The sequence below is a fragment of the Podarcis muralis genome, chromosome 15 (genome assembly GCF_964188315.1).
Source record: "Podarcis muralis chromosome 15, rPodMur119.hap1.1, whole genome shotgun sequence".
Classification (NCBI taxonomy): domain Eukaryota; kingdom Metazoa; phylum Chordata; class Lepidosauria; order Squamata; family Lacertidae; genus Podarcis; species Podarcis muralis.
The window spans coordinates 11,562,470-11,587,980 of record NC_135669.1 but is presented as its reverse complement, the minus strand read 5'-3'; the positions used below and the strand labels follow the sequence as shown (position 1 = coordinate 11,587,980).

The following is a 25,511-nucleotide window of genomic DNA, read 5'->3' as shown; positions in this document are numbered from 1 at the left end:
ACTGATTGAAGACTCACCACTCGCTTCCTTCCCAGCTCCAACCACCCCCCAATAATGAGATTTCAATGACTTCTTAATTCACGGCATCTCCTGCCCCCGCCTCTTACAAGCAACATGCCCTAATAATATCCTAACAAGTTCCATGTAAGCGCATGATAAGTATACAGGAAGGAGGGGCTGTCACTGTGGCCAAGCTGACAACCGAGACATTTATAATGTGCTTTTGACATCACCGGCTAAAATAAAAAATGCTAAATGATAACACATTAATAATGTTTGCTATTATTGTGAAAATATTTATAAACGCTGTGCATTTTCTGGTTTTTAAGTGACAAACCATCTCTCCAAGAAGTGTGACAACTTTTTTTTTTTAATTAAATGAAAGTTTATTTCAGTATTCAAATTAGTCTCATAGCTGCTTGGGGAGGGAAGATGGGCCGAGGATACAGGGCGAATGAGAACGCTTGGCCTCCTCTGAGATGGAGGGGGTCGAGAGAGAGAAATGAGCAGCCTTTGCCTTCACTCATGCATTCAAATGTTTACTATGACTAGAAATTGACAGCAAAGGAAAGACTCTTGCTCCTGTTTAATCCAGGTTAATGCTATACATCTTTAAATACACAATTCAAAAGTTTACATTACGTCATGCAGTCCCTGTGGTGGAATGACACACTGGCCTTGTTGTCTTGTGTTGGCATCACAATGCTCAGAGCATGGCGCTTAGGTAGGACAGAGAACTGGAAGAAGAAGAAGAAAAGAACCAAGTCAATGCAGAACAGGGAATTTCGAGATGATGAGTGCAATTTTTGTGAATGTGAATAGCATCTCTCAGAAACTTATTGGGTTGGAATGACTGGTCTTGCAACTCCAGTGTCCCCAGTTAAAAGAATTCAGGTTGCAAGCCTGGGAGAGATCTTGACCTCAGAATGCAGACAGTTGTTGGAGTCAGAGTAGACTAGGCATCCCCAGACTCGGCCCTCCAGATGTTTTGGGACTACAATTCCCATCATCCCTGACCACTGGTCCTGTTAGCTAGGGATGATGGGAGTGGTAGTCCCAAAACATCTGCAGGGCCGAGTTTAGGGATGCCTGGAGTAGACCATACTAGACCATATAGATCAATGGTCTGAGCTGGTATAAGCAGGTTATTCTGTCCTTGATTGTTAAGGAGGGAGCCATAGCTCACAAAATGTCCCTGGTTCAGTTCCTGGTCTTTCCAGTTTAAAACAGCAAGGAACAGATGGAGAGAAAGATCTTTCTGGGCCTGAGACACTTTTGAGAGCTGCTACCAGTCAGGCAATTTTGTTTCGAATGGACCAATGACCTCTGTCTCAGTATAAGATGCTGCTGCTGACGCTTACCTTTTAAAATGTAGTCAGTTAGCAACGTCGGGACCTTTTCGTTGTCCTCCTTCATTGCAAAAAGAACTGCGGGAAGAAATTGTTGAAAATAATAATTAGTAGGTCATGCTGAAGGGCAGCTCACTTCCGTATCAACCTGGAGAGTCATGTGCTTTAAATGTGTTTTATGCTGTGTACACAGTCATATATTGATCATAGCTAATGAAGGGACAGATGCCCTGTACAACGCGGGAAACTGACAATCCTATTAATGGCTTACTTAGCATAGCAGTTAAATTCAGTCCTTCTTGAGAGTTCACTCCTTACTAAGACATGTGAATGAGTGTTTAAGAGCAACACCAGTGGGTAGGAAATCAGCCCAAAATTAGAGAATTTTGAGAAATACAGTTTCTACCAATTCTCATGTAACTTTTCTTGCTCCAGCAAGACTCTTCTTACGCTCACCTCTTGGACTAATGTGCAGGTCATAAGTTAGCTGTGTTATAGATTTTGAACTTCTCCAAATGTTGTGATGAGGGATGGGGGGGGGGGGAGAAATTCAATGCAGTTTGCATTCAAAGGTGAATCTACCTAATTTGAAGTTTCCAAAACAATACGTGAACTGAAAACACAGTCATTATTGTAAATGTGCACTTCTCTGAATATTTCGATGCAGTTTTCAGCCAAGCAATGTGTACAAAAAATGCATATATGCAGACAAAATGTGCATTTAAAAATATACATTTATAAAATAGTGAAAATAATATACAAAAATGCATTATATTAGCAGAAACTCCTTTGCAAAACTGTCCACATTAGGCATAATTGCATACAAAAATGGATATGTTTGGAGAACTTTGCACTAAAATGCTGGTAAATTTCCATGCAGATTTTAAAAGGAATTCACAAACAGATGTGGAAATGAGAACCAAATAAGATTGGAGAAATAATTTTTAAAAATCTGAGAGAAACTGCAGCTGACTGATTTGCTCATCCCTAGCTGTAACACAGTTCTTGAAAGTTCAGACCTGTTAAAACATGATTGAACGGCTATTTTGAGAGGAAACGTCTATTTCAATATGTATTTTGAGAGAAAATACACATTGAAATACACAGGTGAATATGTGTTTTAATATTTGTTGTTCTTGTTTAAAATTTGCAGATTAATGTGGAAAGGAAAAGGAATAAAACGATGGGTAAAAACATGCGAAAAGCAACACGCACTGGAAATAGGCAGAATCGCCAATCCCTATCCAGAATGAAGGTAAAGTAAAACATGCATGTCAGATGTCAGTCATAGCATCTCATGCTCTGTTGGTAGCAACTTAGATACCAACAATTTAAGAGCTTGTGTTTGGAGAGGTTGGTTGGTCTTTCCATGTTATTCAGGGACATTTCTTCCAGACCAGTAACTGATCTCATCTAAATAAATCCTATGTTTGCATCACAGTCCAATGCTGCTTTGCACACCAGTTAATTGGGGGGGGGGGGGGAGAGACCACAGATTTATCCCTGGTAACCTCTCTGCCAAGGCTTCGCCTCAAGATACAAATTGTCACTTGCACAAAACTCTCTCTGTGCACAAAACTGCCATTCATAGGACTTTGCTCTTTTCAAGAGAACTAAGGCTGTGTTTGTTCCAGTCAGTTCAAAACACAGTTGCCATGGAGACTCAAAAGGAGACGAATGATTCTCCCAGAATGCACAAGGGCCTGTCACAACATCTCAACCTTTCCATTTTTGTTCCACAAATTGTTCAGTCAGAGTTAGAGGCTAAATCCACTAGCCGAAGAATTCGGATGTTTATGAAATAGCTTTTGAAGCTTGCAAAGCATTCTAGAACATGCTATTTTTCTCGGGGGTGGGGTGGACAGAAGCTTGGGTGGTAAGTAGCAGCCCAGAAAGAGAGAGATGTGCAAACGATTTGATAATACAAACACAGAGAAAAATGAATTGGCAAGAACGTGTAGAATTTTCAAAAAGCAAATGAACAACTGTCTTGACAGAAAACTAACCTGAGAAAATTGAGCACCTAGATTCAAACCGGATGGCTTCAGGCACAATTTATATGCCTGTCTCTTAAGCCCCTACACAGGTATTTTCACACACAAACACAGCATGATTAGAATTGCATAAGGGTAAAAGTGGGACCACACTCACTTAAGCCATGCCTTCTCCGTAGTATCCCTGTCACTCAGCCCTGCTGCCCTCCTTACACTAGAGGAGAAGGGTCTTAGGTGGGCAGACCACGTGATCGGAAGCACTGATGGAAACCAGAAGCTTTTCTTTTACGTATTATAGGACCAGAGATCCCAAAAGACCAGATGAAACTATTTATGTAAACGACCTACAGCTGCGCAGACTCTGTTAGTGCAGAAATGGAAACATGGTACAACTCTGACCAAAGACGAGTGGCAGACAAAATTGATGAACTATGCCATCTTGGGGCTCTGGGCAGGGTCTCCAGGTGAGCTGGAAGGACAGCAGAGCTTGCTCAGCTGACGCGCTGGGAAGCAGCACCTGCTGCTGCGCTACCCCGCACAACAGCTGTCAGGCGGTGAGACTAAGCAGCTCAACAAAGCCCGGTTGCCCCACCAGCTCATGAGGATGGGCCGAGGGAGCTGGCGTTTGTCCACAGACAGCATTCTGGGTCATGTGGCCAGCAGGACTAAACTGCTTCTGGCACAACGGGACACCGTGACGAAAGCCAGAGGGCACGGAAATGCCATTTACCTTCCCACCGCAGCAGTACCTATTTATCTACTCACACTGGTATGCTTTCGAACTGCTGGGTTGGCAGGAACTGGAACAGAGTGACAGGAGCTCACCCCGTCGCAGGGATTCGAACCGTAGACCTTCCAATCAGCAAGCCCAAGAGGCTCAGTGGTTACTTTTGGCCCAAAGAGGACCCGTGTGACCTTAAAGTTGTGTTTAGATGCACCCAACATGACAGAGTAGGAACTTACTGTTTGTGAGCATTTGTAAGTCTTCAACTGAAGGAGGATACCCTTTCTTCTCGTAGGGAATAACGGTGTTCAAATACTAGAAAGGAATGACACTGGCAGTTAGTAATCCTCTTTCCAAGAGGGACAGAAATCAGAGGCATCTACCAGAAACAAACATCTTTCTGGCCTTAGTTGACCACAGATTGCTGGATCAGCAGGGCTCTTCATATATTTAATTTTTTACATTTATATCCCCTCCTTCCATCCAAAGGAACACAGAATGGCAAACAGCAGGCGACAAAGAATAACAATGTATTCTTTAAGACATATCTTAAAGCATCTCTCATACAGGTGTGAGTTGGGAAAGAGCTCTGCTTCAAAAGTTTGTTGGAAGAGAAAAGTCTTTGGAGGTGGCACCTGTCTAATATTTAATGGGAGGGGATCCAAAAGGCTGGGTGCTGCAACACTAAAGGCCCAATTCCTGTATGATGTGCAAGGACCCTCCTGATAAGATGGTATCGGCAGCAGATGCTCACTTGAAGAGCAGAGCGATGGATTGGCTATATAAGAGGTGAGATGGCCTTTCAGGTTGTCCAGGTCCCAAGCTGGAATGCCTCAACTAAGATTTCAAACACAAGGTTGCTAGCATTTGTGGAGTCCAGGCAGTGGTGCACTTGGGACATAATGGTGCTAATAATAATAATAATAATAATAATAATAATTATTATTATTATTATTATTTATTTATTTATTTATTTATTTATACCCCACCCATCTGACTGGGTTTCCCCAGCTACTCTGGGCAGCTCCCCACAGAATTAATGATAATAATAAAAAAGCAATAAAACATCAGACATTGAAAACTTCCCTAAACAGGGCTGTCTTCAGATGTCTTCTAAAAGTCAGATAGTTGTTTATTCCCTTGACATCTGATGGGAGGGTGTTCCACAGGGCAGGTGCCACCATTGAGAAGGCCCTCTGCCTGGTTCCCTGTAGCTTCACTTCTCACAGTGGGGGAACCGCCAGAAGGCCCTCAGAGCTGGACCTCAGTGTTTGGGCTGAACGATGGGGGCGGAGACGCTCCTTCAGGTATACTGGGCCGAGGCTGTTTAGGGCTTTAAAGGTCAGCACCAACACTTTGAATTGTGCTCGGAAACGTACAAGGGGTCCCGCTCTGCGATTTCCTTCACAATGTTGTAATCCAGACTTTGTGTGTCTGAGGACCCTCCCTCCACATTCTGCTCAGGTGCCCTCGACATCTGCCCCCAAATCCTGCCCCAGTGGCGCCACTGAGTCCAGGAAGGATCAGGCCAGCCCATCAGCAGCAGGGCTTTCAACAGCCAAAAGGTAACCATGGCACACATTTTAGTCTTCTAAAGCTTTGGCTGAGTCATGATAGCCATTTTAATTGATTGACGCTTCAAGCATCAACGAATTCATAGGCCAGAGAGAAATGCTGCCGGTTCTCAAAATAAACACGTTGCAAACTGATGAAAAGCACAAATGGCACAGCAGGGCATCTTTAGTAAGCAAACTCTCACCTTAAAAACGTTAAGGCTTCTTTAAAACAATGCATGGCATTACACTTCAATTATCTGGCATGGGAAGGATAAAGCATGACTTTCCTCTCTGCCAATGCTCCACAGCAAATATTCTTAGGTAAAGGTAAAGGTACCCCTGCCCATACGGGCCAGTCTTGACAGACTCTAGGGTTGAGTGCTCATCTCACTCTAGAGGCCGGGAGCCGGCGCCGTCCGCAGACACTTCCGGGTCACGTGGCCAGTGTGACATCGCTGCTCTGGCGAGCCAGCGCAGCACACGGAACGCCGTTTACCTTCCCGCTATAAAGCGGTACCTATTTATCTACTTGCACTTAAGGGTGCTTTCAAACTGCTAGGTGGGCAGGAGCTGGGACCGAAAGACGGGAGCTCACCCCGCCGCAGGGATTCGAACCGCCGACTATACGATCGGCAAGTCCTAGGCACTGTGGTTTTTACCCACAGCGCTACCTGCACCCCCATAAACCACCACACATTTTTCAGGATTGTTGTTGTTGTTTAGTCGTTTAGTCGTGTCCGACTCTTCGTGACCCCCTGGACCATTGCACGCCAGGCACTTCTGTCTTCCACTGCCTCCCACAGTTTGGTCAAACTCATGCTGGTAGCTTCGAGAACACTATCCAACCATCTCGTCCTCTGTCGTCCCCTTCTCCTTCTGCCCTCCATCTTTCCCAACGTCAGGGTTTTTTCCAGGGATTCTTCTCTTCTCATGAGGTGGTCAAAGTATTGGAGCCTCAGCTTCAGGATCTGTCCTTCCAGTGAGCACTCAGGGCTGATTTCCTTAAGAATGGAGAGGTTTGATTTTCTTGCAGTCCATGGGACTCTCAAGAGTCTCCTCCAGCACCATAATTCAAAAGCATCAATTCTTCGGCGATCAGCCTTCTTTATGGTCCAGCTCTCACTTCCATACATCACTACTGGGGAAACCATAGCTTTAACTATACGGACCTTTGTTGGCAAGGTGATGTCTCTGCTTTTTAAGATGCTTTTTTGGGATAACATGCTTGATAATGCACTAAGTGTTGCAATGTGTGGGCTGCTGCTTGGGATTCCAGCCATTCCATTCTCTTTTTAGATGTATTTTTTAAAAATATAAAGCAATTGAGAAATGCTTTCGGATATAAATAAATAGTCTCGTTTCCTCAGAAGAGGGACTCACCTGTTTATCATTTGCCGAGTTCCCAAATGTCTGCCGGATACTAGTCTGCAGAATGTTTGAGATACCTTCCATGCTGAATCGCTACACAGAGGAGAAAACAGACCACATTAGGATTTGCCCATAAGTTTCTACGGCAGGATTTATTTCCCTTACTTCTATTTCATAAAATTTGATTATAAAAATCCTCAAAGTAAGTTTATAAAAGAAGAAGAAGAAGAAGAAGAGTTTGGATTTGATATCCCGCCTTTCACTCCCTTTAAGGAGTCTCAAAGCGGCTAACATTCTCCTTTCCCTTCCTCCCCCACAACAAACACTCTGTGAGGTGAGTGGGGCTGAGAGAATTCAGAGAACTGTGACTGGCCCAAGGTCACCCAGCAGCTGCATGTGGAGGAACGGAGACGCGAACCCGGTTCCCCAGATTAGGAGTCTACCGCTCTTAACCACTACACCATACTGGCTCTAAACCAATGAGGAATAAACCAATGAGGAAAAAACAGTTACACATGTTAACGGAGAAATCTGAGGGCTCCCTTGGACAAAAAACAAGGACACCAGCCAGGAATACCAGAGCAAAACAGCAGCCAGTAGGCTTGGTCTTTATTGAAGACTGTCACGACAGGACTCCCACCTGCCACAAGGTGGAACAAGATGGAAGCCCCGAACAAAAGAGCACCCAAACTTTTATTAGCTGCTAATCCCCATGTTACACCCCCCCCCCCAAATTACATCGTGCTTACATCATGAAAGGGGAGGTCTGGTGGCAGTCATCTGAGCATCCTGGACCCTGCCCCATGGTTCTCCTTGCCCTCCACCAAACACCCATCAAGTGTAACAAAAAAGATATTTACATTTCCCTGTTTTCCCAACCAAGTTAATCTCACGCTTTTGTCTTCATCTGGGTTTGTTATTTCTGGAATGGCTACCTGTCTGGCACTCAGGTATCAGGATGCCAGGAATTATCGCCCAGGCAGAGGGGCTGCTGAGTAGCTGAGCTCACAAGTTTATATGAATTTCTGAAGTTTTCCCAGTGAGCCAGTACATAGATACCGTATTTTTCGCCCTATAGGACGCACTTTTTCCCCTCCAAAAATGAAGGGGAAATGTGTGTGTGTCCTATGGGGTGAATGCAGGCTTTCGCTGAAGCCTGGAGAGCGAGAGGGGTTGGTGCGCACTTCGCGCAGCTCTCCCACAGCTTGCGGAGAGCTGCCTGCACCCAGAAGTCTGGGGCGCGCTGAGCTCAGCACGCCCCAGGCTTCGAGATTCGTGCGGCTCTCCGCAAGCCGTGGGAGAGCTGCGCGAAGTCCGCGGCTCTCCGCAAGCCGTGGGATAGCAGCCTGCTCTGGGGGCTGGGGTTGGGGGAAGCTCGGGCTTCCCCCGCCCCAGCCCCGCACCTGGGGGGGAAAATATATTTTTTTTAATTCCCCCCCAAAAAACTAGGTGCGCCCTATGGGCCGGTGCGCCCTATGGGGAGAAAAATACGGTACATTTATCAGTGAATTCTTACATTTGGTATCATGCAGCAAAGGCCCTTTGAATAGATAGGAAGAAACTGTAGTGAAGTGTTTTGTGGGGACAAATCACAAAAGTCACAAAAGTGATTGTGCTGATTTTGGTAGTGGGCTGCATGTGCATGATATCTGCTGGAGGGGCAACCATAATAACAATAATAACACAATTCGACAATTCAGGTTTAAATACACTAATATACCTATGACTGCACCCTTTTAACAATATTTTCCCACCTCTCTCCTCCCCCCACTTCCCACCACTATCCGCCTTATCGCTTAAATATTCATTCCAGATTCCTTCATATTTATCCATTCTTAATTTGCGTCAACATGCAATTTGTTCATATGTAGCTAATCTGTCGATATTATCAATCCATGTGCTCAATGGAATCTTTTTTGCGGCTCTTCCAATTCATCAAAACAAGTTTTTTGGCTTCTAATATAGCACGGTACATCCATATATTTTTTTGACCCCTTGAAATCTCCCACATTTCCAAAATATAATTTAGAATTAAATTCAATTCCCCTAAATAACAATTTCTTTTTATTAAAGGTAAAGGTACCCCTGCCCGTACGGGCCAGTCTTGCCAGACTCTAGGGTTGTGCGCTCATCTCACTCTATAGGCCGGGAGCCAGCGCTGTCCGCAGACACTTCCGGGTCACGTGGCCAGCATGACAAAGCTGCATCTGGCGAGCCAGCGCAGCACACGGAAACGCCGTTTACCTTCCCGCTGGTAAGTGGTCCCTATTTATCTACTTGCACCCAGAACTGCTAGGTTGGCAGGCGCTGGGACCGAATGGCGGGAGCGCACCCCGCCGCGGGGATTCGAACCGCTGACCATGCAATCGGCAAGTCCTAGGCACTGAGGTTTTACCCACAGCGCCACCCACGTCCCTTACTATAAATATCCTCACCTCGCACCTTACCCTAACCTGCCCACCATCAACCCTTGAGATGTTGCCCTCCTCAACAGACCAGATGTTGCCTGTCTCCATCTTAAACCATTGTTTTTCGTTCCTTGCCCACCTTGAGAGGCATCTGGGTCGCCCTTTCTATTCGGCTGCTCTGTAGGCTCAGCCCTTTCTCTTTCCGCCTTCGCTTCATCACCTCTCTGTGCTCTTTCTGCTTGTTCTGGACCTCCATCAGCACCGTGATGAAGGAGTTCTTCACCTCCTTCTCAAACTCCAGCTCATCCCGGCGAGCCAGCTGCTGGACCAGTTCTTCGGAGTAGTCCCGGATAGCAACTTCTACGCGATCCAGGAGCTCTGAAAGCTCTGAGACGGACATGTGCTTCAAGCCTTCGAAAGATGGAAAGAGGCAGACATGCATGTTTAAGCAACTTAGCACATCAGTGGGCTGCATTGTCAAAGGAAGTAATAAGGATGTACTGAGACAGTCACCGTTTGGACATTCAGAAAGCGCCACGTTAAGTGCTAAGCATTGTTTTGAACACCTACAAAGCGCTATATAAAAGCTAAGTGTTAATCTGAACACTCACAAAGCACTATATAAATGCATACCGTTATAAATGCTAAGCATTACTAATGCAAAGCGTTATTTCTAGGGCTGTCACTCAAAGAAACGCATGTCAACTCAGAAGGAAGCCTTACTGAGCTTAGTGGAACTTATCCCCAGATAAGTGTGTATAGGATTGCAGTCTCGTTCTAGGAATTTTAGTAAATTAATGGATATTAATAAATATGTGTATATGGGGAAAGGAATACTTCTGGTGGGGGGAAAGCATACACAGCAGGCAACATCTGTGAAGGGGCATCACCTGCAGTTTTTAGACATAATTAATTTTTTGAAAATAAATTTAATCGACTGCTCCACTTAGTCAATCAAAAAATTACCTAGTCCATCTAAGGCTGCAATCCTTTACCCATTTAACACACTGGGACTTACTCCTAAGTCGACATGTGCAGTGTTGCACTGTAACTAATTAATGCAGCCCTCATTATTTTCCATTTTAGGGCTGCAGAAGCAGGGCTGCAACCTGATTAAAGAAAATTTTAATCAATTGCTTCAGAGAATGACCAATGCTTCAGTGGAGAAGAGGTGTGTGCTATCTGCCTTGAACGAGGCAGTGATGCACGCCCTCCTTCAGAAAACCTCCCTGGACCCAGAAGTGCAAAGCAACTATTGGCCAATGGTGAATATCCCCTTTTCAGGCAAGGTGCATGAGAAGGTGGTAGCAGTCCAGCTTTTAGCATGCCTGGAGGAAACTGATTATTTCAATTCGTTCTGGCCTAGTCATGGCACTGAAATTGCCTTGGCTGCCCGTGTTGATTACATTTGAGAGATAAGGGAGCATGTTCCTGCTCATTCGCCTCAAACTCTCAGTGGCTTTTGATACTGCTGACCACATGTGTTGTAGCAGGGCGTTATCATCCTCTAAGAGGCATTCTCTCCCAACCAAGCAGAAAAGCAACACAGTGCTTGCCATCTGGAGTTTTTGTAACAACTTGCATTTAAAAAAATGCTCGTTTTTTAATAATAAAAAAGCAACCCCCAAACGTGCGACATGATAAATTGGAGGTTCCTTTTTTAGTTGCTTAAAAGCTTTTGGAATAGATGACTTGAACCAATCCATTATACATTGCAGCCCTATGCAGGGTGGTATTCTGAAGCTGGTTTTACCGTAATTAGAATAAAACATGTGCCTGCAACAAAACATTGCCAGGTGTGCAGAGTGCTCTTGTTCAGTGCTGAAGGGAGCCAGCCAGCCATGCCCTCTTCCAGAGACTCCATTCCATTTCCCCTCCCGCCTGATTTTCTGTCTCGACCCCACCCTATCAGTCAATCCACATTCCATGCCCACTGAACATGCTTAGGCCACGTTGGACTGTTTCGGGGGTTCCCCACCCTATGAAGGTGTCCCCCCTCCAAAAGATTTCTTGTCCTTCAGCAAACCTTATATTAATTTACAAAGCCCTGAACAACAGGTCCAGGGCGCCACTGTTGCCCAATGCTACAGAAAACAGGTACCAAATCTGTCCAAATCTGGAAATTATGTTGTGTGTTTGGAGCATGCACATGCAATGTACCCACTCAAACCATCTACATGTGAAAAGGGAAAGGAGCATGTTCTGGAAAAGCATGACCCCCAATGTTTTAAAATGTGCTTATGTATCCCGGGAGATGAGTTAGTGGCTAGGCTCCCTTCCACAAACCTACTGCAACCCAAGGCCAGACCTATTTCAGAATCATTGCAACACATTTTCTTCTTCGTCGTTTTTAATTAGCTGGGCTTTTAGCATCCAGGGTTAAGCTTGGGTGCTTTGGCATGTGGTTTTATGTACTCGGCAGGGCATTTTGTGCCCATTTTCGTTTGCTTTATTGCTTGTTTTGAAAAACTGTAACTCACCCCAGGCTCTAAAGATGGGGTAGCCTACAAATAAATAAACCAGTGTTAAAGCATAGCATAAACTGGACATTTTGAGCTCATGCTAAATAATAATAATGATGATTTTTTATTTATACCCCGCCCATCTGGCTGAGTTTCCCCAGCCACTCTGGGCAGCTCCCAATCAAGTGTTAAGAACAATACAGCATTAAATATTAAAAACTTCCCTAAAAAGGGCTGCCTTCTGATGTCTCTTAAAAATAGGATAGCTGCTTATTTCCTTGACATCTGATGGGAGGGTGTTCCACAGGGCAGGCGTCACTACCAAGAAGGCCCTCTGCCTGCTTCCCTGTAACCTCACTTCGCACCATGAGGGAACCGCCAGAAGGCTTTAAAGGTCAGCACCAAAACTTTGAATTGTGCTCGGAAACGTACTGGGAGCCAATGTAGGTCTTTCAGGACCAGTGTTATATGGTCCCGGCTGCCACTCCCAGTCACCAGTTTCTGGGTCACCTTCAAAGGTAGCCCCACATAGAGCGTGTTGCAGTAGTCTAAGCGGGAGATAACTAGAGCATGCACCACTCTGGCAAGACAGTCTGCGGGCAGGTAGGGTCTCAGCCTGCGTACCAGGTGGAGCTGGTAGACAGCTGCCCTGGACACAGAATGGACCTGTGCCTCCATGGACAACTGCGAGTCCAAAATGACTCCCAGGCTGCGCACCTGGTCCTTCAGGGGCACAGTTACCCCATTCAGGACCAGGGAGTCCTCCATACCTACCCGCCCCCGTCCCCCCAAAACAGTACTTCTGTCTTGTCAGGATTCAGCCTCAATCTGTTAGCCACCATCCATCCTCCAACCACCTCCAGACACTCACGCAGGACATTCACTGCCTTCACTGGTTCTGATTTAAAAGAGAGGTAGAACTGGGTGTCATCTGCATACTGATGATAAAAAGAAACACATCATCACCTGTATGCAGTTCTGCTATATTCCACAAGAACGGAGCTGTCATGAGGACACCCCACCGCTTTGCAGTGAACAGGGGAAAAGAATCAGCATCCAGATCAGTGGAATGCATTACTGAGTGTTGCTCATTGCAGTGAAGGCTTGTCCATTGGGGAGAGGGGAACACTGCCCTCCAAGCACTTACAAACAGTTGGGGTGTGGCATTGGTTTTCAGCATCCTCCTCCTTGTTGCCCTTGAAGAACTTGGGAGGAAGGGAGGTGGAGACAAAACCAGAATTAGTTGGCTCTACCTATCATTGGCTCTACCTATCATTGGAGGGATGCGGGTGGCGCTGTGGGTTAAATCACAGAGCCTAGGACTTGCCGATCAGAAGGTCGGCGGTTCGAATCCCCGCGACGGGGTGAGCTTCCGTTGCTCGGTCCCTGCTCCTGCCAACCTAGCAGTTCAAAAGCACCTCAAAGTGCAAGTAGATAAATAGGTACCGCTCTGGCGGGAAGGTAAATGGCATTTCCGTGCACTGCTCTGGTTCGCCAGAAGCTGCTTCGTCATGCTGGCCACATGACCCAGAGACTGTACGCCGGCCCCCTCAGCTAATAAAGCGAGATGAGCGCCGCAACCCCAGAGTCGGTCACGACTGGACCTAATGGTCAGGGGTCCCTTTACCTTTACTTTACCTATCATTGGCTCTGGCTGCACCAGGCCTCACTGTCACTCAAGTTACAGCTCAGCAGTAGACAGCATCTACTTCACCTTCAGGAGCTCCCAGGTTTGATCCCCGGCATCGCTAGGTAGGGATGGAAATGTCTCCCTGCCTGAAACCCCAGAGAGCTGCTGCCAGCACAGAAATACGGAACCAGACAAACTACAGGTCTACCAACATGGCAGTTTCCTATGTTCCTCTTCAAAGGTCTGTGCTGTGAGTGGAACACCAGTGGAGACTTGAAGGCAATCTTACAGTAAGGCAAAGGAGACAAGATGTTGGGGATCTGTGATCAGATCTCCTGTAGATGCCTCATGGAGGTCACAGATGCAACATACGTTGAAAGCACTCTTTTACCACGTTAAGAGTCATAGAAACTATAGTTTGTTAAGGGTGCTGGGAATTGTAGGTCTGTAAGGTCAGCACCCTTAACTGCAGTTCCCAGTATTCATTGAAGGAAGCCATGGCTATTTAAAGTGGTTAAAGAATGCTTTATGGTGTATCATATGGGTGAGAGTTTCTCTTTTTCCCCCCCTGCAAATTCCAGGTGGGGGCAGCATCCAGATTGGGACCATTGTTGTGGATAAAGTGTTAAAGGTCGGGATTTGTGTAAAGAAACCCTAGACTTAAAGGTACAGATTAGTAGCTAATGTGCCGTGTAGTTTGTCCCTAAGAAAGCAGCAGACCTGGACCTTATAGCCCAGACCCAAATGTCCTCACCTTCATAGGACCAGTTGTTGTTCAGGGTCTGTGTCAGCGCCTGCATCTCTTGTAGAAGGACAGAGTCGGCCTGGCTGCTGGTCTCTCCACCATCGTCTTCCTCCAAAATATCTTCTTCCTCTTCAGGGTCGGGTGAATTCTCCATCATCTCCTCGATTTCTTCAATCACCTGCAAAAAGAACTAACTGCTTAAGAATTATGTTTGGCTTCAGTGCAGAAAGAAAGAAAGAAAGAAAGAAAGAAAGAAAGAAAGAAAGAAAGAAAGAAAGAAAGAAAGAAAGACATTAAATTTCATTATGAAAATGCTGTGTATTATTTTTTTTCTTCCAAGACAAAATGGAATGTTAGCTGATGTTCAAATTTCTCGGCAAGAATACATTTTCTTCAGTGTACCTGTTGGGTAGTTTAGGCAAATGTACCTTATAGGGACCATTCATTTATTTTTATTTTTTATCAAGGCACTTTAAATACCGTTGATGAAAGCTGAATCATCTAGGTCACAGCGTGAAAACACACAGATGCAATAAATGACAACCATGTCCAGACACATTTACTGTATTTGCTACACTTGTATGCCACCTCCCTGCTCAAAACACTCAAGGTTTTTACACTTTATAAGTTTACAATCTAAGAGATTGAAAATACCTTTAAAAAAAAAAATTCAAAATCGTCTTTGGCTCACCTTCAGTCACTATCTCTCCACATAACGCCCTACCTCACAGGTTGTGATGATAAAATGGAGGGAGAACCATGGAGGAAACGTGAGAATGTGCCCACGAGAATTTGGGAATCACGGACATGCTTAGGGACAATCCACTTGTCTCAAAATAACCCAGATGTGTTAAGGCATAGTACACAATTCTAAAAGCCACAAAGTCACTATTAAGGAGAAGACTACTGTGGCGTTTGCCTCCTAGGTGGGTCATAAGGAAAGGATTAAAAATGAGTGTGATGTGATTGGCCAGTGGCAACTGATAGGAGGAGTTAGAGTGAGAGTCGGTGTTGTGTGAAAGTCAGTTGAGAGTTGGGAGTTGGAGAAGGAAGAGGGAGGTTAAGTCTGTGGGTTGGTCGAGTTGTGTTGTGAGAGAGTGAGAGGAATTGTTAGGTGGAGTCAGATAGTTGGGATAATCAGTTTGAAGTTGTTAGGAACGCATAGAACAGTTACGGAGCTAGGATTAAGAAACTGCTAAGAAAAATTAACTGAAACCATAAGCTTGTTCATGCCTATAAATAAACTTGATTATTTGTTAATGTTAACAACTGTCTGGACTCCGTGATTACCCGTGAGGAGAAACGGGTTGGTGGCAGCGAAGAAAGCAATCACAGTGGTGGCACAGGGTCAATAGACCGTCAAACGTCCAGGGGCCCTGTGTGATCGCCACAACTACAAGGAATATTTGGGTACTGAGCCATGGAGGAACCTAGCACTCCACATCAGCCTTTGCCAACCAGGTTGTCTCCAGATGTGGCTGGACAACAACTCCATCAGCCCTACCCCCATCCTTGAATGCTTGCTGATAGGCTGCCCTCTAGTGTGCTGCAGTGGCACCATTTCACATGGCCAGAAGGTGGTATTGCAGCTACCGAGTCAAGAGGAATCAGGTGACACAAGGAACCAATAGAGTTCTACGCCAGGCCCTTTTCTAGCCTGGATCCTTTGTCCGAGCTACTCTTTGTTGACCTTTCCACTCCGGCTTCCCTCCAGACCACAAATCCTTACAGAGATGAGCTAGATACAAGTCATCCTGATACACTTTATGAAATATAGTATGCAATATCCTTGATGTGCACCGTGCTGCCAATATTTTAAAACAAGAACCGTGCTTTGACATGATGAGATAACTATTTGCACAAAATTCATTACCCACACATGGGTTGTTATTGTGTTCATCTTTCTGCTTCTCTGGGAAGAGGGATTGAGTGTTACACCACTCTGGGAATTGCAGCTCTGGGAACGTAGGGGTCTCCTAACAACTCTCAGTGCCCTTAACAATCTACACTTCCCAGCATTCCTTGTGGGAAGCCACGCCTCTTTAAAGCGGTATCATAGTGCCTGAAATGTATAATGCAGACTGTATTGGCTGCTTGCCCTTCTTCCTTCTTTTATGATGCGCGATTGTTGTTAGGCATCGTCTCTCCCAAATATTACTACACCATTGCTGTCTATCAAATGGTTTGGAAGATTTCCAGTTAGCGGCCATTACTTGGCTACCTGCCAATTCCCTATGCACTTCCTAATTGTTCCTGTGGGATGTCTTGACACCTACGTGTCTGGTGGTTGGATGCCAAGGTTGACCCAATAGCAATCCAACAGGGATTACAACCAGACTTTAGGGGGAAACGCTCTACGGCTTTCCTTCTTCAAATATTTTGACACTGTTAACAGCATTGCCCTTCCTAAAACAAAGTTAAGAGTTGGAATGCCTTCCATGGAAAAGAAACAAAGCTCTCCTCCATCGATCACTTGTTTTTGTTTTTTTCTTATCAAGGCCGCCATCTTTCAAAAGTAAATAAGTCTCCTGCATTCCTTGCAGAAAACACGGCTTGGTCATTGCAGCCGCTCAATAAATGGAGTATCATTGCCATGGTAACGAACAGAAATTCTCAGGTGCAGCTGAAAGCCTCTCAGTATGGAATAAGCTCCCGATATTAATGACCGACTCACTCACTCCTCAAACCCTAGAGACAAAGGCAAGAATCCCATTGAACCACAGTATATGGATTCTGTGGGGGAAAGACGGTGTGAAATTTAACAGCTAGCATGAGCACCAACTCTAAATCTTACTATGTTGTGTATTTTTGTGTCTTTATATTGTAAACCACCCTGTGGTCCTTGAATGAAGGGTGATATGGAAATTTAGGAAATAAAAAATCTATCAGACCGCATTGTGCAGTACCCCATGACCCTAAATTGTCTTCCCCATCCCCTCTTAGAGGTTTGTTAGCAATAAAAGATGCTGCCTTATATGAGATTAAACTATTTGTCTATCTAATCTAGTACTGCCAGCTCCGGCTGGCAGTGATATTCCGGGGTCTCGGACAGAGAGAGCCCCTTCCCATCTCCTGCTGCTTCAAGGATCTTCAGCCCCGCATGCTGAAAGCATTTAGAGGCTTCCAAAGACAGAACTTGGAAGCTAGAAGAATAGCAAAGATCAGTCACTGATTAAATTTCTTTTTTTAAAATGGGCTGACCTGTGGTCCTCCAGATGTGGCTACATGGCCCAGACTTCATGGCCAATAGTCAAAACTGATGGGAGTTGTAATCAGCCACATCTGGATGACCCCAGGCTCTCCATCCCAAGTTTACAGTAACTGGCAGTGGCTAGCCAGGGTCTCAGAGAGGGGTCTCTCCAAGCCCTACCTGGAAACGCCGTGGTTTGAACCCAGGACCTTTTGCACACAAAGGATGCGCTCTGCTCCTGAGGGGTGATGAGCACACCCCTCATAAGCTTCCCAGTTAGCTGGCGAAAGTGGCAGTGATTGTGTCATTCATGCATTCCCCAAAAAAGGACAGAAGCCGTTTTTTGTGCATTTACTTCAATTGTCACATTTATGCCCGGGCAAAATATACCCAACAACACAGCGTTACGCTACAATCAGGTCCGTGTTTATTTTTAGAAGCTGTTCAGATGGTCCTTTTATCCTATAGCAATGTTGCGTCAACAGGCAGCTGAGGCTGTTTCTACGCACATACTACCATATTTTTCGCTCTATAAGACGCACCAGACCACAAGACGCACCTAGTTTTTGGAGGAAAACAAGAAAAAAAATATTCTGAATCTCAGAAGCCAGAACAGCAAGAGGGATCGCTGTGCAATGAAAGCAGCAATCCCTCTTGCTGTTCTGGCTTCTGGGATAGCTGCACAGCCTGCATTTGCTACATAAGACACACACACATTTCCCCTTACTTTTAAGGAGGGAAAAAGTGAGTCTTATACAGCAAAAAATACAGTAATTCACGCATGCTCTCTCTCATTCTCCATATTCCAGTCCCCCCAAGGCCACAGGCGGAAGATATGAGATCTAAAGATTTTGGGGAGGATTTTTTCCTCCAAAAACTGTGATGGGTGAGGGATGAGAGAAAGGGATGGTGTTGAAAACCACTGGCCAGTTTGAGCAGGGAGGATTCTCAGTGTTAGGAGCCAGTGCTTCCTGGGAAGAGTCGCAGGATGGAATTTCCCTTTTGGTTTTGTTTTCAAAAAATGTTCCATTGCCTGATTTGTGGACTCCTAGGGATGACCCGAGACATTTTGCCGCCTGAGGCAAGGACAATGCCCTCTCACGCCACATACTACAGAAGGGTTGTTTTGCATGCAGGTGGTCTCAGGTTTAATTTCCCAGCACCTCCATGGAGAGATGCCATTCTGAAATCTTGTCAGCAATGTCTAGGCAACACGATGACCATGTACATACACAATAAAGGTAAAGGTCCAGTCATAGCCGACTCTGGGGTTGCGGCGCTCATCTCGCTTTATTGGCCAAGGGAGCCAGCATACAGCTTCCAGGTCATGTGGCCAGCATGACTGAGCCACTTCTGGCAAACCAGAGCAGCGCACAGAAACGCCGTTTACCTTCCCGCCGGAGCGGTACCTATTTATCTACTTGCACTTTGACGTGCTTTCGAACTGCTAGGTTGGCAGGAGCAGGGACCGAGCAACGGGAGTTCACCCAGTCGCGGGGATTCGAACCTCCGACCTTCTGATCGGCAAGTCCTAGGCTCTGTGCTTTAACCCACAGCGCCACCCGCGTCCCTTTTACATACACAATAGACAATCTTTATAGAATTCCTTCAAACCATAACAAGTGCAAAATGAAATCTTTAGTCTCAAGGTCTCTGAAAATCTTTAAATGAAGCGAGGTACCGGACTGTGTACGATGAAAGACAAGCTGTGACACCCATCTTATTATAGTTTGTATGTATTACAGTTTATAATTTTTGTAAAGTGGTATGTGCATGCAGGTCATCGTCTGTAAAATTTTATTTTCTGTTTATGAAGCAATTCTATATATCCTCCCACCACGCTGACGAAGAATTCTACGAAACAGTAGTCAATATCCGGAATCACTGTTCAGTGTTGGACATCATATTTGCTGAATACACAAAGCTTCACAGCTTGTCTTTGTACTTGTTATGGTTTGAAGGAATTCTATAAAGATTGTCTATTGCGTATGTACATGGTCATCGTGTTGCCTAGACATTGCTGACGTTCTCTTTGCAACACAGGGGTTTGTTTCATTCTGAAATCTTGGACAGCTGTTAGATGGTCTGGGGACTACAGGTTAGCCGTCTGGTGACAACCCTGTACATGTTTTCTGTTTCCTCTGCAGCCGATGTAGGGGGATGCATGGCAAAGCTGACATCTGAAAGCATTCGAGATGCCCATAAATCTCCACCTGCTCTCCAGCCACCATTGTGAGCAATTTCTCAAGGCAGATTTGCTGAGCCTGGAAAGAAAGAGGGGTTGCCTAAAGGGCAAACACCGCTCTTCGGAAAAGGCTGAGCCCGTTTGCTGAGCGGGTGGCAGAAGGTGCCTTAGAATTTCCCATCTTTTACACAGGAAAGGCCAAGGGAAGATTGTGTACCTGATCTGCTGTGAGTAGAGGCTCCTCGTTAATACCAGAGTCATTTTCACTCTTCTCGTTAAGCTCTTCCTCTTCCTTCTCGTGGATCTGAAGGGGGAAGAAAACCCAAGCCGCATGCTGATTGAGTAGCAGGTATGGGTGGTCCCCCATTTAGGTTTATTCTATTTCTATTTTTATTTTGGTCCTTAGCCTAATATTTCCTAAATGGACCGGGCAGGTATTCTCTCTGCTTTTTTTGTTTTTTAAAAAATAGAAAACCAAAGTTCTAAGAAGCAGTTCAAAAGGGCCTGCCATGTTTTAATTAAAATCCCCAAGATCCCCCTCCTTGCAACATGCGTACTTGTTTTGTTTCCTCGTCTTCCCCAGATATCTGGGAGAGGAAAGTGTTGGAGGCAAAGAGGGATCATTCACTAAAACAAGAGCTCAGAGGAGAAGCCTAGAGAGGAGATAATGACACCTGCCATTACAATTAATGTATACCCTGATACAATTAATAGTATACCTTATTTATCTAAGAACACAGCCAGTTACGTCTCGTGTGTTTATTGAGGGCCTTCTAAGACTAGACAATAATCTAATTATACAGTAACAATAATTAGGGATGCGTTGCACCAACCAATGCAGATCTCCACGTGTTGCCTTTCAGCTAGATCTACTTTTTTAGGTGTACACCATTCTCCTGAAATGGAAGCACCTTGTGCTTTCAGTGTGGCTAAATTCTTAACTCTGGAGCACACAAAGCAACAACTCATTTGTGTTCTTCCTTCTCACCTTCTCCAGGAGCCAATCGTCAATGACCGACTCACCTCCTTTCACTCTGATTGGCTCCAAATGACAGGTGGCCGCCTGTCATGGATGCTTTAGGTGAGATTCCTGCATTGCAGGGGGTTGGACTAGATGACCCTCAGGGTCCCTTCCAACTCTTAAGATTCTATGAATCGGTGCAAAGAGGGAGAAGACTTCTTTTCAGGTGCTGGACCCCTGCCACTGCCGAATTTATGTATAAGCTAAACAAGCTATAGCTTAGGGCCCCACTCTCTTGGGGGCCCCCAAAAAATGTAAAGGGGAAAAAACTGGATATACATTTCTAAAATATAAGATAAAAAACAAATAAAATAAAACCTACATACAGCAACAGTGTTTTGTGTTGTGTAGGTTCCTATGATGTAAGTAATGGGGGCCCGATCATTTTAAGTTAGAGATTAATAATTATTTCACTGTTAATATACTTCTTCTTAATTGTATTTCAGTTCAACAATTAATTTGATAAAATACATATTTTCTTATGTGCAAGTGGCTTTAGATACCTATTAGGTCCATAAATTACCATATAGCATATATTCAACACAAAAAACAGCGACAATTTGTTGTTGACAAAGGACAGCTGGACATATAAAGGGCCCCATTACCTTCAGTAGCTTAGGGCCTCATCGAACCTAAATATGGCCCTGACCCCTACCATTATTGCGATAATGACCTCCTTGTGGTCTTCCGATAGGTATCTGGGCCAGCCACAGAATGTCTTATCAAATGAGTTTTTAGTCGGATTCACCAGGGCTCTTCCTATTTGTCTAGCTGCCATTCTAATTTCCCGTAACGTGGCCCTACATCAGGGGTATTGCGAAGCGTAAAACAGCAACTGGAACCAGAAGCTCATGGAGAATAAGGTTATCAATGGCTAGAAGCCAAGGTAGCTCTGCCTGGCCTCCACAGTAGAAGGGAGTGGTGCTTTTGAATACCAGTTGCTGGGAAATGCAAGGGGGGAGAGATCTCTTGTGCTTGGGTCCTGTTGGCTGGCCACTGTAAAAACAGGGTGCTGCATTAGAAGGGCCATTCTGATTTGATTACTTAAAGCCAGCCTCTTCAGAATTGAATTACTTTACAGGAAATTTAAAAACAATACTCATGCTAAAGGAAGGCTGTAGCCAGAGGTTTTCTCTGAAGGGACCAGTTCTGGTTCCCTAGCGATTCACACTCAGCCTTCAGCTTATAAGGGCCATTCCAAAAAGCCAGGAAGTCCTCCCTTCCTGTTTGATTCTTATTTAGGAAGGCGGTCGATACTTTCTGGCCTCACTGTTTCACTGGCTCCAGCAGTTTATTTGACTGAGTTGCTGCACTGGCTGACGCCACTAGCATCACCCGCTTGCTGAAGCTGAGATTGCATAACACCCACTACAGCGCTGGAAGAGGTAGCTGCTGCAGAGCTTGTGGACCAAGGCAGACGAGAGCCTTGCAAACCACTTTCTGGAAGTCACTACTAATTCTTACAAATGTGCCCCCTGCGCAGAGGCCACAATACTTGACATGCGCCTGCTTTGCTTGCAGACCCAACACAAAGCCTCCATGGGCAGTTGCTGGTGTGTGTATGTGTGTGTGTGATGTGCTGGCAGGGCCCACTGCTGTGCCGACAACTGCTCTGGGCACCCTCAGCCACCATATTAATTTCTGTAATATAACATCACGCCAAGGCATGGTAGTAAGTTAACATGGCGAATCCCAGCCACTCAGTGCTGGTTGCTGTGGGACGTTTAGCAGTCAAACAGAACTCTGCATGGTTTTGCTAGTTAGTATATGAAGGGGTTAAGGACCACACAGTTAGGTCATGCTTCCTCACCCCCAGTGAGGGAGGAAGTGATGTATTTCTTCCTTCCCTTCCCTTCCCTTCCCTTCCCTTCCCTTACCCTCCTTCTCCACGCTGTTAGCAATGGAGGTGGACGTGACTCAACATGGCTCCTATCTTCAGACATGTCTGAAGCTATCTTTCTGTATTTCTACTAAGAATATTTTTAGCTGCATTTCCAATTGCTGCTGCATAGGACAATGCATGGGGACGCGGGTGGCGCTGTGGGTAAAACCTCAGCGCCTAGGAATTGCCGATCGCATGGTCGGTGGTTCGAATCCCTGCGGCGGGGTGCGCTCCCGTCGTTCGGTCCCAGCGCCTGCCAACCTAGCAGTTCGAAAGCACCCCCGGGTGCAAGTAGATAAATAGGTACCGCTTACTGGCGGGAAGGTAAACAGCGTTTCCGTGTGCTGCGCTGGCTCGCCAGATGCAGCTCGTCACGCTGGCCACATGACCCGGAAGTGTCTCCTCTTGAGTGAGATGAGCGCACAACCTTAAGAGTCTGTCAAGACTGGCTCGTACGGGCAGGGGTACCTTTACCTTTACCTTTACCTTTGCCTTTTTAGGACAATGCATGTTTGTGGCCTCAGATAAGTAAGTAAAGCATTTTTCAACTGACTTCACTGTGTAGTCTATTTCATTGCAGGGGGTCAGCTGCTTCACACAACAAAATGAAATAAATAAGGTTTAATAGACTATTCCTATGTTTCACTAAACTGCTTGACAATGGCATTTCAACTCTGCTACTGGGGCTCTCGAATGCTTTCGAATTCAGACTTTTTTCCTTTGCTGTTAACCCCCCCCCCCCCACGGTTCTCTAGAGGATTAAATATAATTAATATATCCTCTTACCGATTCCCATCAATTGCCAAACTCTTGCATGCATCAAGCAAATTTACCTGGGCCCACGTAAGAGGGGAACCAGTGTTTTGACAAAAGGTCCCACAAGCTTAGAGCCAGCTCCTGCCCACCAAGGAATCTGGCCCTCGGGCCAAAACAAGGGAGCCCCACCCACTTCTAAAAGCCAGCAAAAATATTCCAGCCATCTCCCCTAGAGAACGTTAAGTGACGGGAGCCTAAGAGGTCAAGGAAGAATTGCAGAGCAACCAGGACATAAAATACAGGTAGCCTAATGGGTTTAAAACACATTAAATTGCACCAAGCACAAATGACATAGTGTTTTGAACGTAATTTAAAAAATAAGGGCCAAATGCACATTTGTATTCATAGGGCAGCTCTGGGGACAAACTGACTTCTTAGCAGACAGTTGGGTAGGATCCTGCCTTCCCACCCTTTTTTCCTTAGGAACACTTCATTACGGGTGCTTTGTTGTGTACTCAGTGCTCTTTATGCAAGCACGTTTTTCGCAGCACACACACAACATCAAAATGTCACCCCTATTTCCCCCCTATTTTATCCAGATTTACTGTTTCTGCCAGTGTCTCTGTGTATGTTATTCATCAGTAGGAATGCAAGAATGAACCGTTTTCCATTCTACCCTGTATTCATTGCACTGTTTCCGTTCCACTGCAGGCCGCCTTCCATCAAAAAAACTCCGTTATTTGTCTTGCTGTCTGCTGCGGTGAAATTGCGTAATTCATTACACAGAATGACATTGCCATTCTCTTATGCCACCCCTTTCATTTCAGTGCAAAGGAAAAGCAGTGTAAATGTGAGGAAGGGGGACCGTTATCAATTGTGTATCATTTGCAAAAAGAAAACAATAACAGCTCTAGACAATGGGAAAATAATATTGGGCAGCATTTAAATGCTGGACAGCATTTAGGCAAGAATGGCACTGTGTGAATACTGCACAAAGCTTTTATCTATTTAATATCTTTTATTATATTTCTATCCCAGCTTTCTTCCTGGCAGGTCGTGTGCTCAAGACATTGATTCTATAAAACATATTTTGCTGCACTGTGTGAAATACGAGCAAGCCAGGGCTGAACTGATATTACCCTTGCTGGTACCTTTCCCGGGAAAATCAGAGGCTCACTGTGTCAGGTTCCTATTGGAAGACCAGACAAACGCTTAGAACATTAGCAGTGGCGAAGTTTTTATCGGTGGTTGCAAGAACCAATGATCCCTATCTTTAAGTCTGAACAAAATGCTTGTTTAACCTGGAGGTAGGCTGTCTGAATTGTGCATTGCTTTGTAACAATTTGTTGGGTCTCTGGACCGTAATAAAGATTGATTAATTGATTGGTTGATTTAATATCTTTTGTTATATTTCTATCCCAGCGTTCCTCCTAGCAGATCAAGGTGGTATACATGATTCTCCCCTCACAACAACCCTGTGAGGTAGACCAGGCTGAGGGACAGTAACTGGCCCAAAGTCACCCAATGAGCTTCATAGCTGAGTGGGGATTTGAACCCTGGTCTCTGAGTCCCCAGTGAACTGCTGAGTGGAAACATGCTAAATCTTCACAAATAAAAGAGCTAGGGGGAGAGTGAGTCTGAGGGCCCACAGGTTTTTCACCATTGCTATACAGTGACACTGGGAGGAGTGCTCACTGGAAGGACAGATCCTGAAGCTGAGACTCCAATACTGTGGCCACCTCATGAGAAGAGAAGACTCCCTGGAAAAGACCCTGATGTTGGGAAAGATTGAGGGCACACAGGGAGAAGGGGACAACAGAGGACGAGATGGTTGAACAGTGTTCTCGAAGCTACCAGCATGAGTTTGACCAAACTGTGGGAGGCAGTGGAAGACAGGAGTGCCTGGCGTGCTCTGGTCCATGGGGTCACAAAGAGTCGGACACGACTAAACGACTAAACAACAACAATACCTTGGGTTACAGACACTTCAGGTTACAGACGCTTCAGGTTACAGACTCTGCTAACCCAGAAATTGTACCTCAAGTTAAGAACTTTACCTCAGGATGAGAACAGAAATCGTGCGGCGGCAGCAGCGGGAGGCCCCATTAGCTAAAGCGGTACCTCAGGTTAAGAACAGTTCCAGGTTAAGAACGTACCTCCAGAACGAATTAAGTTCGTAACCCAAGGTACCACTGTACACTGAAAAGCCAAGGCTCTTCATGGTTTCAGGAGCCTTTTCTA

General features: G+C 45.4%; 1 protein-coding gene across 8 annotated transcripts in view; it reads right to left on the bottom strand.

Moving 5' to 3' along the window:
* Window positions 1–571: 571 nt before the first annotated feature.
* The window catches only part of FEZ1 (fasciculation and elongation protein zeta 1), a 53,429-nt gene continuing 28,489 nt past the window's right edge, over window positions 572–25,511 (bottom strand). For 5 of the 8 annotated variants that reach the window (XM_077919332.1, XM_077919330.1, XM_077919331.1 and 2 more), the window contains 8 exons: window positions 19,829–19,915; window positions 14,246–14,414; window positions 11,880–11,903; window positions 9,539–9,810; window positions 7,004–7,084; window positions 4,307–4,382; window positions 1,362–1,427; window positions 572–737 (listed from right to left, as the gene is read on the bottom strand). In XM_077919332.1, the coding sequence (XP_077775458.1) occupies window positions 721–737; window positions 1,362–1,427; window positions 4,307–4,382; window positions 7,004–7,084; window positions 9,539–9,810; window positions 11,880–11,903; window positions 14,246–14,414; window positions 19,829–19,915 (792 nt within the window). In that variant the 3' untranslated portion in view covers window positions 572–720. The remainder of the gene's footprint in view (window positions 738–1,361; window positions 1,428–4,306; window positions 4,383–7,003; window positions 7,085–9,538; window positions 9,811–11,879; window positions 11,904–14,245; window positions 14,415–19,828; window positions 19,916–25,511) is intronic. The other 3 variants (XM_028708297.2, XM_028708296.2, XM_028708298.2) reach the window with 3 other exon arrangements.